Source organism: Heterodontus francisci, chromosome 4 (genome assembly GCF_036365525.1).
Source record: "Heterodontus francisci isolate sHetFra1 chromosome 4, sHetFra1.hap1, whole genome shotgun sequence".
In the NCBI taxonomy this organism is placed as follows: Eukaryota; Metazoa; Chordata; class Chondrichthyes; order Heterodontiformes; family Heterodontidae; genus Heterodontus; species Heterodontus francisci.
This window is the reverse complement of record NC_090374.1, coordinates 47,705,561-47,719,636: the sequence shown is the minus strand read 5'-3', so window position 1 is coordinate 47,719,636 and position 14,076 is coordinate 47,705,561. Positions and strand designations below refer to the sequence as shown.

At 42.2% G+C, this 14,076-nt stretch overlaps 1 protein-coding gene across 3 annotated transcripts in view; it reads right to left on the bottom strand.

Annotated features, from left to right (window-relative positions):
• Positions 1–14,076, bottom strand: part of ap3b1a (adaptor related protein complex 3 subunit beta 1a) — a 355,948-nt gene that overhangs the window by 210,806 nt on the left and 131,066 nt on the right. For 2 of the 3 annotated variants that reach the window (XM_068029475.1, XM_068029476.1), the window contains exons 9-12: positions 4,380–4,477; positions 2,045–2,099; positions 1,873–1,965; positions 356–418 (exon numbers count right to left, since the gene is read on the bottom strand). In XM_068029475.1, coding sequence (XP_067885576.1) covers positions 356–418; positions 1,873–1,965; positions 2,045–2,099; positions 4,380–4,477 — 309 coding nt within the window. The remainder of the gene's footprint in view (positions 1–355; positions 419–1,872; positions 1,966–2,044; positions 2,100–4,379; positions 4,478–14,076) is intronic. The other variant, XM_068029477.1, reaches the window with a different exon arrangement.

The window sequence follows — 14,076 nt, the reverse complement described above, 5'->3', positions numbered from 1 at the left end:
CCAAAATTCTATGGTTGTGGATCTACTCCATTTTTACACACCATTTTCTAGCCACTTCAAGAGCAGCACTGGCAGAGTCCCAAGAACAGATCACTTGTGTTGCCATCCACTGGGGACTAGTGGATGGGTGTATGGGAGATGTGACAGACAGAAAATACATTTTTAAAATCAACATCATTGCCTGTTGTTACAAAGCTTCTGTTAAATCAAACAGTACGGATTCAAGTAAGTTACATAAATAGCGAGCATTTTACACATTGTATTTACGGCCCATATCCCGAACAAAATATTAAGAGTTCAGTGAAAAGAAACAATAGCATCAGTCAAATTAGGCAGTGACTGTTATTGTACCTACCTGAAACTCTCGTAGGACTATAGAGATGTTGGTTTCACTGGTCAGATTTGTCAGAATCTCGAGCTGTATACAACAATAAAATGTTTTCATCTCTCAAGGAATAACAAAGAGCTGTGGCCATCCATTGGTATAAATACAAGGAACAAAAACCAAATTCTCTGCTAGTTACAAAAACAGAAATTACAGAACATTTGAAGTAGTAAACGAAAACCAAGTTAACTTCTGCATTCTCTTTTAACTGGCTTACTGATTTTATTAAAAGACCAGATGTCAGGAGATAGAGAATAGTGATTAACAGAGTTCTGCAAAGAGCTACTCTGGGTCCCTGATATTCAGTACTACGCTTAGTACAAAACTTGTTACCACCACCAAGCTGGAAGGCAGGTGATGAATATGAAGGAGACAAGTAATGTTCAAAATATTTTGTACCAACTGAACAGATCAGCTCAGGAATGGTAGATTTTTATGTTGGCCAGTTTAGTTCACATTCCAATGTATATATAAAAGAGTCACAATTAGCAAAGAAAAAGAATGAATACAATTATTGATCATTCACTGAAAGTTTCCAATTAATGTGAAACGGTTACCAACAAAACTCATCCAATACTAAAATAAATCTCAATGGCAGATGATAAAATTGAAATATTTTATTCAAACTTTTGCAGGAAGTCACAGTAGGAATACTCGAGGCAATGTTGGGTATTATTTCCAAAAAAGTCACTGTACTGAGTAATGAAAAAATGACATGTATTTTGCTTGATTATCTTTAGGAGCTTTTCCAGAACCTTCTCCTCAGGAAATTACAAGGGTGGACTAGAATCCACAATAGCAAAGATTGCACACTTTCTGCTCAGTGATCTTGTCTACTTTCACATTTTATGTTCTTAAAATATGGATTTAAAGCAAATAGCAGTAGTTGCTTAAGTTTGTATTGACAGCTGCTTTTTGTACCACCATTTGCACTTCTAAGTGCTCTAGTTGAAAAGTACAGGCTGGAAAGCTGATTCAGCTGGCACATTCCAGAAGGCATTTCAAACACTGCTTGTAACTGGTTAAAATTGTTGCATGAAGAGGTTTGCTAACTGCACACTTGCTATGAAAACTGTGCAGCACCTAAAAAATTAGACCAACTCCAGACTGAATAAGCTCAACGTCAGAAAAACAGGTTTGTGTTTTTAGATTAAATTTTAGATTAAGATAAAACAGACTCATCTGTTAATTCATAGATTAGGGTGCACTTGGCCCAGCAAATGCTATATAGAAAAAAATGAAGCACACAGCTATTTTTTTCAACTATACAATTTACACTGGAGATGCCAAATAATTGCATTTCACAGTATGATTTGATTGTTAACCAAAAGACTGGTCTGCAACTCTAGCCAAAAAACTGCGACAATGTTTTCCTACCAGTCGATACAAATTGACCTAGGTTTATTGTACATATTACCTCCATTCTAATTGTATATTTTAAGCAAGGTGATGGAATGCCAGAGTAAATGGCAAAAAACATACTATACCTTCAAAATTTTTAACTGTGTTGGATCAGTTGACCGAACGTAAAAACTTTTCAAATATGGCTCAAACATCCCCTGAGGAAAAAGATTATTTGTCTTTTTAAAGAAGAACAAAAAGTGTTCACAATATCCTAAATCTACATCTTTGTCTATATCAAAACTAATGCAAGCGTACCTTTTTTTGTATTGTCATTGTGGCAATGTTTTGCAAAACAATGTATTGCACTTCCCTGCAGATTAAAGAGAACAAGATCAGAGTTACCGAACAATAATTGCTCATCAGTCAATAAAACTTTCAGGCAATTGGAGTATAGATACTTTGAGAAAGCCTGCAGAAAGGAGGAGCAGGAGGCAAGATATTTCTTGTTCAAAGTGCAGGGTTCCCCCAGCTTCCCCCAGCACGGTTTTGTGAAAGGTAGGTCGTGCCTCACAAACCTTATTGAGTTTTTCGAGAAGGTGACCAAACAGGTGGATGAGGGTAAAGCCGTGGATGTGGTGTATATGGATTTCAGTAAGGCGTTTGATAAGGTTCCCCACGGTAGGCTATTGCAGAAAATACGCAAGTATGGGGTTGAAGGTGATTTAGAGCTTTGGATCAGAAATTGGCTAGCTGAAAGAAGACAGAGGGTGGTGGTTGATGGCAAATGTTCATCCTGGAGTTTAGTTACTAGTGGTGTACCGCAAGGTTCTGTTTTGGGGCCACTGCTGTTTGTCATTTTTATAAACGACCTGGATGAGGGTGTAGAAGGGTGGGTTAGTAAATTTGCGGATGACACGAAGGTCGGTGGAGTTGTGGATAGTGTCGAAGGGTGTTGTAGGGTACAGAGGGACATAGATAGGCTGCAGAGCTGGGCTGAGAGATGGCAAATGGAGTTTAATGCGGAGAAGTGTGAGGTGATTCACTTTGGAAGGAGTAACAGCAATGCAGAGTACTGGGCTAATGGGAAGATTCTTGGTAGTGTAGATGAGCAGAGAGATCTTGGTATCCAGGTACATAAATCCCTGAAAGTTGCTACCCAGGTTAATAGGGCTGTTAAGAAGGCATATGGTGTGTTAGCCTTTATTAGTAGGGGGATCGAGTTTCAGAGCCACGGGGTCATGATGCAGCTGTACAAAACTCTGGTGAGGCCGCACCTGGAGTATTGCGTGCAGTTCTGGTCACCGCATTATAGGAAGGATGTCGAAGCTTTGGAAAGGGTGCAGAGGAGATTTACTAGGATGTTGCCTGGTATGGAAGGAAGGTCTTACGAGGAAAGGCTGAGGGACTTGGGGTTGTTTTCGTTAGAGAGAAGGAGGAGGAGAGGTGACTTAATAGAGACATACAAGATAATCAGAGGGTTAGATAGGGTGGATAGTGAGAGTCTTTTTCCTCGGATGGTGATGGCAAACACGAGGGGACATAGCTTTAAGTTGAGGGGTGAAAGATATAGGACAGATGTCAGAGGTAGTTTCTTTACGCAGAGAGTAGTAGGGGCGTGGAACGCCCTGCCTGCAACAGTAGTAGACTCGCCAACTTTAAGGGCATTTAAGTGGTCATTGGATAGACATATGGATGTAAATGGAATAGTGTAGGTCAGATGATCGGCGCAACATCGAGGGCCGAAGGGCCTGTACTGCGCTGTAATATTCTAATTCTAATTCTAATTCTCCCTTCTGAGAAGCATTTATATCATGTAGAACTGTAAATAGCCCAATCGTTGGATAATAGCAGAGGCAGGTTATTTAAACCTGCACTTTTCACAGTTGCTCAAGTGACAGATTACAGATGACCATTTGTATACTCCAGCAACTCCATTCATTTTAAATGGAGAGATGCCACTTCAGACTAGCCTGGATTCAATCTTGAGCCACCCAACCCCATAAGGATCAGCATCAGCTGTGTGTGTAATATACACTGACTAAGGAGGGTTTTCTGCATCTGGGCTCTTCGAAACTGTCCCAGATGAATCCGAAGTATAAGCTCCCATTAAAGTGAATGGAACTGCTTAGGGACAGAAACAGAAGTAAAATGTTCAGTTACACTGAACTCCAGCTCAGATGCCACTCAACCAATGTGGGGGAATTTTACAAACTAGCTTGATCCTGTCTTACTCATGGACATTTCTAGGATAGAGTCCCTGGATAGCAATCAGGAGAGGCAACTCTTCGATAGATCCTCCCTATTCCAAGAACTTGGAGCCAATTCCAGTCACCTTACCACCACTCCAACTGAGATTAGTTAACTCAGCAAAGACTATGAGATTGAACCAGGGGACTTCCCAATATGTGTGACTCAACTATGCAATCTTAACCAGGTGTGACAGTTATGTTACCTGAACAGGACTAAAGAAAACATCTGAATCAAGAAGTCAGATCTTGAAAGCTGCAGACATTTATGTACTGAAGCCAACAATCTATTTCACAATGAGCTGGGTCATCAACTTTAGTCTGTTAGTTACAAATGAATGAGACCCTTGACACCCTAAAGAAGGGCAATAGTCCTGCAAGCAGGATTTAAACAATTAACTTACCTGTAGCTTCGAAGCAATCGAACCAAAGACTTAGCAACAATGTTGACCTCTGACTTTGGCGCAAGGTGCCAGTAAAGCTGAGCAACCCCCATTACCACCTGAAAAAAAAAAGGACCTCTTAGCAGGGAACTTTTAAAGCAACTTGAATTGTGCATGTGAGGTTATTTGCTGAGATTTGTCTCTACTGTGATACGACATAAATGTCTTAAAGCACTCAACCAAATAGGGGAACAAACGGCTATTCCGATCATTTGCAATATAGCTGTGGAGGTGACCAAAGCCATGGTTGGGAAAAAAAGTTGAGAGGAGATTTTTGAAAATGGGGAGAGGCATAGACAAGAGCTGAGGTACAGAGTTATGGAACGTGGGCTGAAGATTCTACCAATAAGGTGCAGTTGAGCATGAAGCCAGCATGAGTAGACCAGAGGGCACAAATTGGCACATATTGCAAAAGGAGATTGCAAAAATGGGAAGGCTTGAGGATTTGTAAATGAGGCCAATAGTGTTGAATTCAATGAAATGGTGAGATGGTTGTTGGGGGGGGGGGGGGGGGGGGGTGTAGTTGGGGAAAGAGACCATGAAGTTTGGCGAGAACATGGCTTCTATGGTGAGTGGGATTTAGTGTAGGATAAGATGGAGGTCACTAGTTTTGGATGAGTGCAGAGTTTACACAGGATGGAGCTCTGGAGGCTGGTGAGAAGAGTACCAAGGTGGTTAGACCTGGAGATGACAAAGATGTGGATGGGACTCTCAGTGGAAGTGGCAACAAGATCAAAATGAAAGGTAATGTTGCAGAAACGGGTAGGAAAAGAGATTAGAAACTTAGCTCAGAATCACGTTTGATGCAAAGACTCTGTACCACTGGGTTCAATCTGAAAAGTAACAGGAGGATAGGATTGATCATTAGGGTATTGAGCCCTTGGCAGGAGCCAAATAAATTGTCTTCGTTCTTGCAAATATTAAATTGGAGAAAAGGAAGATTCATCAATATCTTTGATGGCAGACCATCAGACTGTACAGTGATGGCCATGGAGCTATGGGTAGTGGCAGCAAGCAAGTGTAGCTCAAAGTAATCACCTTTTCTATGGAAAGTGAGCTAAATGCCTACAGATATTACCAAGAGGCAGCACATAGACAAAGAAAAAAAGGAGTCAAAGATGAAGCTTTGAAGTACTTGTGCTGTGACTGTGCACTGGTGAAAGGATAAGCCTTTACAGAAATAAGCTGACTACAAAAGCACATGTAGCTCGCCAACAAGCAAAAGCAATGCCCCAGTGCAGGGCCACATAAGGGATGCTGTGCAAGAGAGGAGTGTAGTCGACTATGTTGAATTTCACAGAGAAGTCAAGGAGAGATAATGCACCACAATTCAAGTCAAAGCAGATGATGGCAAATGACCAGGATAGTTTAAGTGATATGGATAGGGCTGGGCTGAAGGAATTTGACCAGAGGTCAGCAAAAGGTCAACAGATCTTTGGACTTAGTGAAGGGCAGGTTGTTGCCTCTGTCCCAACCTCTACCTCAGTTAATTCGCTGTTAAAACCCTTATCCATCACTTTACCTGTGTCACCTTTAGGCTCATTAAAATTCTCACTTGACCACCCTCCCATTTTCCAAACTCCAAAGATTTCTGCTCATGTAAAACCTTGCTGCTACATCCCTTCTCGTTACGACCGACCGTTCAAGACAAAGCCCCCAATCAAAATATATGATGCTGATTGTGGTGGGAGAAATGCATTGTTGATTCAGTCCTGCCCCTCCACAGATCGCCTAACATAACATTTTAAACTTTCCAAATTAAAGAAAACCACAGCCAAATTGACCAGCTACTAACCCCCGAATGAGGCGAACCAAACCAGGTGTCTTTAGATCATTGACTGTTTAATTAGAAAAACTAAATTCTTAAACACTACTAAGATAGAAACATTCAAAATAGAAAAAAAAAAATTAGTGTCCTTGCAGATTTACACTCCTTCCGAAGTGGACTCTCCCAACATGGAACAGTCGAAGGTTGCTTGAAGTCCTCACAGCCATCCGATGGGGGGGAAAAAAAAGGTTCTTCAACAGTAGAACAGTCCGTAGTCAAGTTCAGCAGTTGAATTGATGCTCTTCTTTTCCAGCGATGCATTTCAGCAATTACAGTTCAGTAGTTAAAGGAATTTGGTTATTTTCTTAAGAAATTAATCTGGCTTGACATCAGAATTCTAAAATATAATAAATAGGGTTTAAATAAACCAAGAGAGAGCTCTTTTTCCTTCAGTATGTGCTGGCAGACAGTCTGTGTCTGTTAACTGTGTCTCAAAAGCCAGTTTTTCTGCTAGTTTCAAACGTCAACCGACAACATTGTATCTCATGTCTTTGGTCCTGAGTGGCTGTATCCTACGGCAACAAGAATGCCTATTTGAAGCTAGCTGCATCCTATGGCAACGAGAATGTATCCTTTAACTCAGTTCCTGGAGGTCGCTGCCTTAAAACAGTAGTGAACATGTTACAGCCTTAAAGGCACACTGCATACTTCCCGGGAAAAAAAACTACAGGATCATAGCACCTCCGCCCCGGCGGAATGAAACACCATTCCTGAAATGCATTTCATTACAATGTGTAAAAAATACAATTTGAAAAACATTAACATTTTTTCCCCGCATTTACAGATATACAATCTTCTAAAATGGTAACATTACAGCCACAAGTTCCACCAGAACATTTTCGGCTTTAAATTTGCGAGAAAGGTTGTCCCAATTAACCCATTTCAAATTTCCAAGCATAGTCTTCCAGTTGTTTCATGTTTTCCTTCCAAGTGGCCCTATTGTCCATCACCTCAGCCAGGCGAACTGCAAAGCTAGGAGCATTGACCACGACTGGGTTTGCTATTCTGAGAATTTTCTCGAGTACCCCTTAACCTATGTGGCATCACTTGTCACTGGAAAACCCTATGCGGTTTAACAGAAGCTGATATTTTCTTACCCTGGAGTGTCAAAGGAATTTGACAGTATCCCTCCAACACATCTGTTTCTTTAAGACACATAGTGTTGCCCACCATGTCCATACAGTCCTTTAAATAAGAATTTTATAGAGTCTATGCAAGTTTGAGCCGACCCACCAGGTTTAGACATCAAGATCGCCTGCGAATTCCAGCTGTCCTGACTAGGTTCAACTAAGCTGCCCTTCAGCATGCACTGTATCTCTGCTTCCACCTGGGCCCGTTTGTCTGTATTTAAGGTGACTAAGGTTATACATCCTGGTTTATCCCTACAAACTTTTTGAAACCTTGTGAAAAGCCTGGTTAGGACTTCACGCTATTTTGCCTCGAAGTGCAAAAGCCTATTGTTTAGTTTTCCTAGCCATTCTGTATTCGCTAATTGGATAATTGGAGGTTCAATCTGAGAATTTCCTAGGCCTGCTTCTGCCTCACCCTCACGATCCTTTTCCTTCTCCACAGTCCCAATTACCTGACATTCCTGTACTGGCTTATCCTCCTCCCTGCGGTAATATTGTTTGAGCATACTAATGTGACACAACCGGTTCTTCTTCTGGCGATCAGGGGTGTCAATCAAGTGATCTACCTTACCCACTCTTACGTTCAATCCATATGGGCCACTGAACCGTGCTTTTAAATGGTTCTCCAGGGATGGTAACAACACTAATACTTTATCACCTGGTTGTATGGTAGGTTGTGGTTTTCCAATCATTTGGCAGGTATGGCATGTCCTACAAAATTGTCTCATCTTCTCCAAGACCTGGCCAGTAATAATGTTGGCTTATGCATGATTTGGTCTTCCAAATTCCCCTATGTCCTGCAAAGGGAATGTCGTGTGCTAACCTTAATAATCCTTGTTGATATTTAGGTGGCACCACTATCTGTTCAACAACTATCCAGCCTTCATCTGCAGGTCTATGAGGCAGTCTCCATTTCCTCCTGAAAACCCCGTTTGCCATATAATAGCCTTCCGGAACTCCTTTCGCCTTAGCTTCTGACAGAGCCGTCTGTGCTATTCGGTATATCTTTGGATCAGCTTGCTGTGTTGCAATGATAGGTGATCTGTTAAACATCTCATTTGGATTATCTAAATCCCCAAATAAGGTTTCAGAGTACTTGGCTATCTTTTTGTGGTGCCCCTTTTACCTCCGACAATGGATCCTGTTTAGCCATTGCTCGGGTGACTACACAAGCAGGAAATATTCCTGGAATCTGTTCCTGTAATTTCTCTTTTTCCTTAATTTCACTTGGTTCTTCGTTAACTATAGGAGAAACTAGCATTTTAGAGCCAGCCAAATCATTTCCTAGGAGTAGATCAATTCCCTTTACTGGTAAACTGTGGACAACACCTACAGTTACTATCCCACTTATTAAGTCACTCTCTAGGTATACTTTATACAAAGTTACTGGTATATACTCCCCGCCAATTCCATGAACTAAAACTTGAGTGTTCAAGGCGCTCTCTGGTGGAAACCTCATATCTTTTCCCAGCAAGAGGGTTTGGGTTGCTCCTGTGTCCCTGCGTATAATGATAGGTTTTCCTGCCTCACTTGCGGGAGGAACGTCCAGCGAAGCCATATGGGTAGAACTTAGAAATAAGAAAGGGGTGATCACTTTGGTGGGATCATACTATAGGCCCCTAATAGTCAGACGGAATTGGAGGAGCATATGTAGGGAAATCACAGATAGGTGTAGGAATTATAGGGTTGTAATAGTAGGTGATTTTAAGTTCCCTAATATTGACTGGGACTGCCTTAGTGCTAAGGATCAGATGAGGAAGAATTTGTTAAGTGTGTCCAGGATAGTTTCCTGAAGCAGTATGTGGATGGCCCTACTAGAGAAGGGGCTACACCGGACCTCCTCTTATGAAATGAAGCTGGGCAGGTGGTTGAAGTGTCACTGGGGGACCAGTGACCATAACTCTATTAGCTTCAAGATAGTGATGGAAAAGGATAGGAATGGTTGAAGTCCTAAATTGGGGGAAGGCTAATTTCGATGGCATTAGACAGGAACTTTCAAAAGTTGAATGGAGAGGCTGTTTACAGGTAAAGGGACGTCTGGCAAGTGGGAGGCTTTTAAAAGTGAGATAGGAAGAGATCAGGGCCGGCATGTTCCTGTTAGATGGAAGGGCAAGGCTGGCAAGTTTAGGGAACCTTGGTTGACGAGGGATATTGAGGGTCTGATCAGGACAAAGAAGGAGGCATATGTCAGGTACAGGCAGCTGGGATCAAGCGAGTCCCTCAAGGAGTATAGGGGATGTAGGAGTACACTTAAAAAGGAAATTAGGAGGGCGAAAAGGGGCCCTGAGATTTCCCTGGCAGATAAGATAAAGGAGAATCCTAAAAGATTGTATAAGTATATTAAGAGTAAAAAGGGAGAGAATAGGTCCCCTTAAGGATCAGCGTGGTAATCTATGTGTGGAGCCATGGGAAATGCGCGAGGTCTTAAATGAATACTTCTCGTCTGTGTTTACCATGGAGAAGGTCATGGAAGCTAGTGAGTTCAAGGGAGGGAACACCGATATCCTGGAGCATATCAACATTACAAAGGAGGTGGTGTTGGAGGTTTTGAAGCGCATTAAGGTGGATAAATCCCCAGGGCCTGACCAGGTGTATCCTAGGATGCTACGGGAAGCAAAGGAGGAGATTGCTGGGGCCCTGGCAGAGATTTTTGTATCATCGTTAGCCACGGGTGAGATACTGGACGACTGGAGGATAGCTAATGTTGTGCCTTTATTTAAGAAGGGCAGCAGGGATAAGCCAGGGAACTACAGGCCGGTGAGCCTTACATCAGTGGTGGGAAAGTTATTGGAAGGGATTCTGAGAGACAGAATTTATATGCATTTGGAAAGGCATGGTCTGATTAGGGATGGTCAGCATGGCTTTTTGTGCATGGGAAATAATGTCTCACGAATTTGATTGAGTTTTTTTTGAGGTGACCAAGAGGATTGATGAGGGCAGGGCGATGGACATTGTCTACATGGACTTTAGCAAGGCCTTTGACAAAGTCCTGCATGGTAGGCTGGTCCAGAAGGTTCAAACACATGGGATCCAGGGTGAGCTAGCCAATTGGATACAAAATTGGCTTGGTGATAGGAGGCCGGTGACCAGTGGTGTGCCGCAGGGATCAGTGCTGGGCCCTCTGTTGTTTGTCATATATATTAATGACTTGGATGTGAATGTAGGGGGCATGATTAGTAAGTTTGCAGATGACACCAAAATTGGTGGTACAGTGGACAGTGAAGGTTGTCTAAGGTTACAACAGGATATAGATAAACTGGGAAAGTGGGCTAGGGATTAGCAAATGGAATTTAATGCAGACGTGCGAAGTGATGCATTTTGGGAAGTTAAACCAGGGCAGGACATATACAGTGAATGGCAGGGCCCTGGGGAGTGTTGTTGAGCAGAGAGACCTTGGGGTGCAAGTACACAGTTCCCTGAAAGTGGCAACACAGGTAGACAGGGTGGTGAAGAAGGCATATGGCATTCTTGCCTTCATCGGCCGAGGCATTGAGTACAAGAGTTGGGACGTCATGTTACAGTTGTACATAATGTTGGTTCGGCCGCATTTGGAGTACAGTGTGCAGTTCTGGTTGCCGCACTACAGGAAAGATGTGATTAAGCTGGAGAGGGTGCAGAAAAGATTCACAAGGATGTTGCCTGGTTTGGAGGGCTTGAGTTAAAAAGAGAGATTGGATAGGCTGGGTCTGTTTTCCCTGGAGCGAAGGAGGCTGAGAGGGGACATGATAGAGGTATATAAAATTATGAGAGGCATAGATAGGGTAGATAGCCAGAGTCTGTTTCCCATGGTAGGGGTGACTAAAACTAGAGGGCATAGATTTAAGGTGAGAGGGAGGAGGTTTAAAGGGGATCAAAGGGGTAAATTTTTCACACAAAGAATAGTGGGTATCTGGAATGAGCTGCCAGAGGTGGTGGTGGAGGCAGGAACAGTAGCGACATTTAACAGGCATCTGGACAGGTACTTGAATGAGCAAGGCATACAGGGATATGGAATTAATGAAGGCAGGTGGGATTAGTATAGATCGGCATGGACGCGGTGGGCCGAAGGGCCTGTTTCTACGCTGTACGACTATGACTTACAGGATATGGAGTTACTCTCCCCTTTGACAGAAATTCATTATAACTCTCAGGTATTTTATTCTTAACCTCTACACTCCTTTTAGTTTTAGTATCTGGTTTCACATTCGCAGCTGTCTTTAAAGCTATAGCCTGGTCTGCTATACTCTCAGTCAGAGTCTTTTCCTCTGCATTAGCTTTGCATACCCCTCGCAATTTCCACCACTCTGAACGAAGACGACCCATGTTGTGGCAGTGATAACATTTTGGCTTGCGAACCTCACTTCTACCCTCAGCACCTTCCTTTCTGACCTGAGGTGACCCGGGGGCATTCCCAGCTGTTACTTTTTGTCCCCAGCTACTTGCCTTCCTTGCACTTTCCCACTTTTTATCCTTCTCAGGTTTATGTGGGTGACAGACAAAATAGGTTAGCTTATTTATAAGCTCAAAATCATCAGCAATTTCTGCTGCTTGCCTAGCTTTCAAAATTTTCAAGTTATCTATACAAGTTCTCACTACTGAAGGAATTGAGTTTTTAAACTCTATGAGAATCAATTCTCGAAGGTTCTCAGATGTGGTTTCTATCTTTAATGCCCGTATCCAACGGTCCAAAGTAATTTGCTTCACCCTCTCAAATTCTAAATATGTCTGCCCAGCCAATCTCCATAAGTTCCTTAACCTCTGACGATAAGCTTCAGGGATTAACTCATGCGCAGCAAGAATAGCCTTTTTTGCCATTTCATAATCTGCAGAAGGCACTTCAGGAAACATGGCATAAGCTTCATGAGCTCTGCCTACCAGCCTGCCTGCATGAGCAATGTCCAGCTTTCTTTCAGCAATTTCATCTGTTTGGCTATTTTTTCAAAAGATATGAAAAATGCCTCTACGTCCCTTTCCTCAAACTTAGCAACAGCCTGTATAAATTTCAATAACTTTTCACTGGGTCCTGATCTAAATTCAGATTCTTCCTGACCATTTTGTCTTAGGTCCATCTCTTTTAGCCTAAATTCCCTCTCTTTCTCCCCGTCTTCCAATTGAAGTTTTTTCGTTTCTAACTGAATCCTAGCCAATACCACTGCATCACTCTCGGACCTACTACTTTCTTGTTTCTCCTATTGCCCTTCATCATCATTTATCGATTCCAGATGTTCGGCTATTACGTCAATTACCTCTGCTTTTTTGGCACCTAATTTCAATCCTAACCCCAATTTCGCTGCCAATTCTTTTAATTTGTTCTCAGTTAGTTATCGAGTCACTCAGGGAAACATTCTGCTTTCCCAAAAACTCTGCTGCAACCACTAATGCCATTACAATGGTATAGACTGTACCCTATTATACAAGAGACCTGGTTCTTTTATTTCCTTATAACTGGCGTTAGATTTAGATCCCAATAGTGTTTCCAATTGACCCCAATTTAAATGTTATTTCATAAACGAGTAATATATGATTCCAAATGCAAGCCCTCCAAATTAGTCTGATTCTAATCCCAGACGGGAGCAACTTAATTAAAATAGGATTCAATCTTGCGGACAAGCCCCCAATTAATATGTTACGACCGACCGCTCAAGACAAAGTCCCCAATCAAAATATATGATTCTGATTGTAGTGGGAGAAACGCACTGTTGATTCTGTCCCGCCCCTCCATAGATCGTCTAGTATATCATTTTAAACTTTCCAAATTAAAGGAAACCACAGCCAAATTGACCATGTTAACCCCCGAATGAGGCTAACCAAACCAGGTGTCTTTAGATCAACAAATTAACTGTTTAATTAGAAAAACGAAACTCTTAAACACTACTAAGGTATAAATAACATTTAAAATAGAAAAAATTAGTGTCCTTGCAGATTTACGCTCCTGCCAAAGTAGACTCTCCCAACGTGGAACAGTTTAAGGTTGCTTGAAGTCCTCACAGCCATCCGATGGGGGAAAAAAAAGGTTCTTCAACAGAACAGTCCGTAGACTAGTTCAGCAGTTGAATTGATGCGCTTCTTTTCCAGTGATGCATTTCAGCAATTGCAGTTCAGTAGTTAAAGGAATTTGGTTATTTCCTTTTAAGAAATTAATCTGGCTTGACATCAGAATTCTGAGACTATAATAAATAGGGTTTAAATAAACTGAGAGAGAGCTCTCTTTTCCTTCAATATATGCTGGTAGACAGTCTGTGTCTGTTAACTGCGTCTCAAAAGCCAGTTTTTCAGCTTGTTTCAAACGTCAATTGGCAACATTGTATCTTGTGTCCTTGGTCCTGAGTGGCTGTAGCCTATGGCAATGAGAATGCATCGTTTGACTCAGTCCCTGGAGCTTGCTGCCTTAAAGCAGTACTAATCCTGTTACAGCCTTAAAGGCACACTGCATCCAGGTTCATAACACTATCACCTCCAGCCTTTACGATCGATGTAGGCTCACACTCCGATAACTCTCCAAAATCTCCCCAAAGCCTCAATCCTCGCATTTTGCTAACCTTCTCCCGGGCTACAAAGCTCCCAAATTCAACATTGCTTTCCACCGACTCCCTCATTTTGAACTCCCCCACCCCACGTGCTCTGGAATTCCCTCCCAAAAACTCTAACCTTCTCTTCTCCTTGAATACCAACATTAAAGTCGACCACTGACCACCCTCCTAATGTCTCCTCCTTCAGCTCA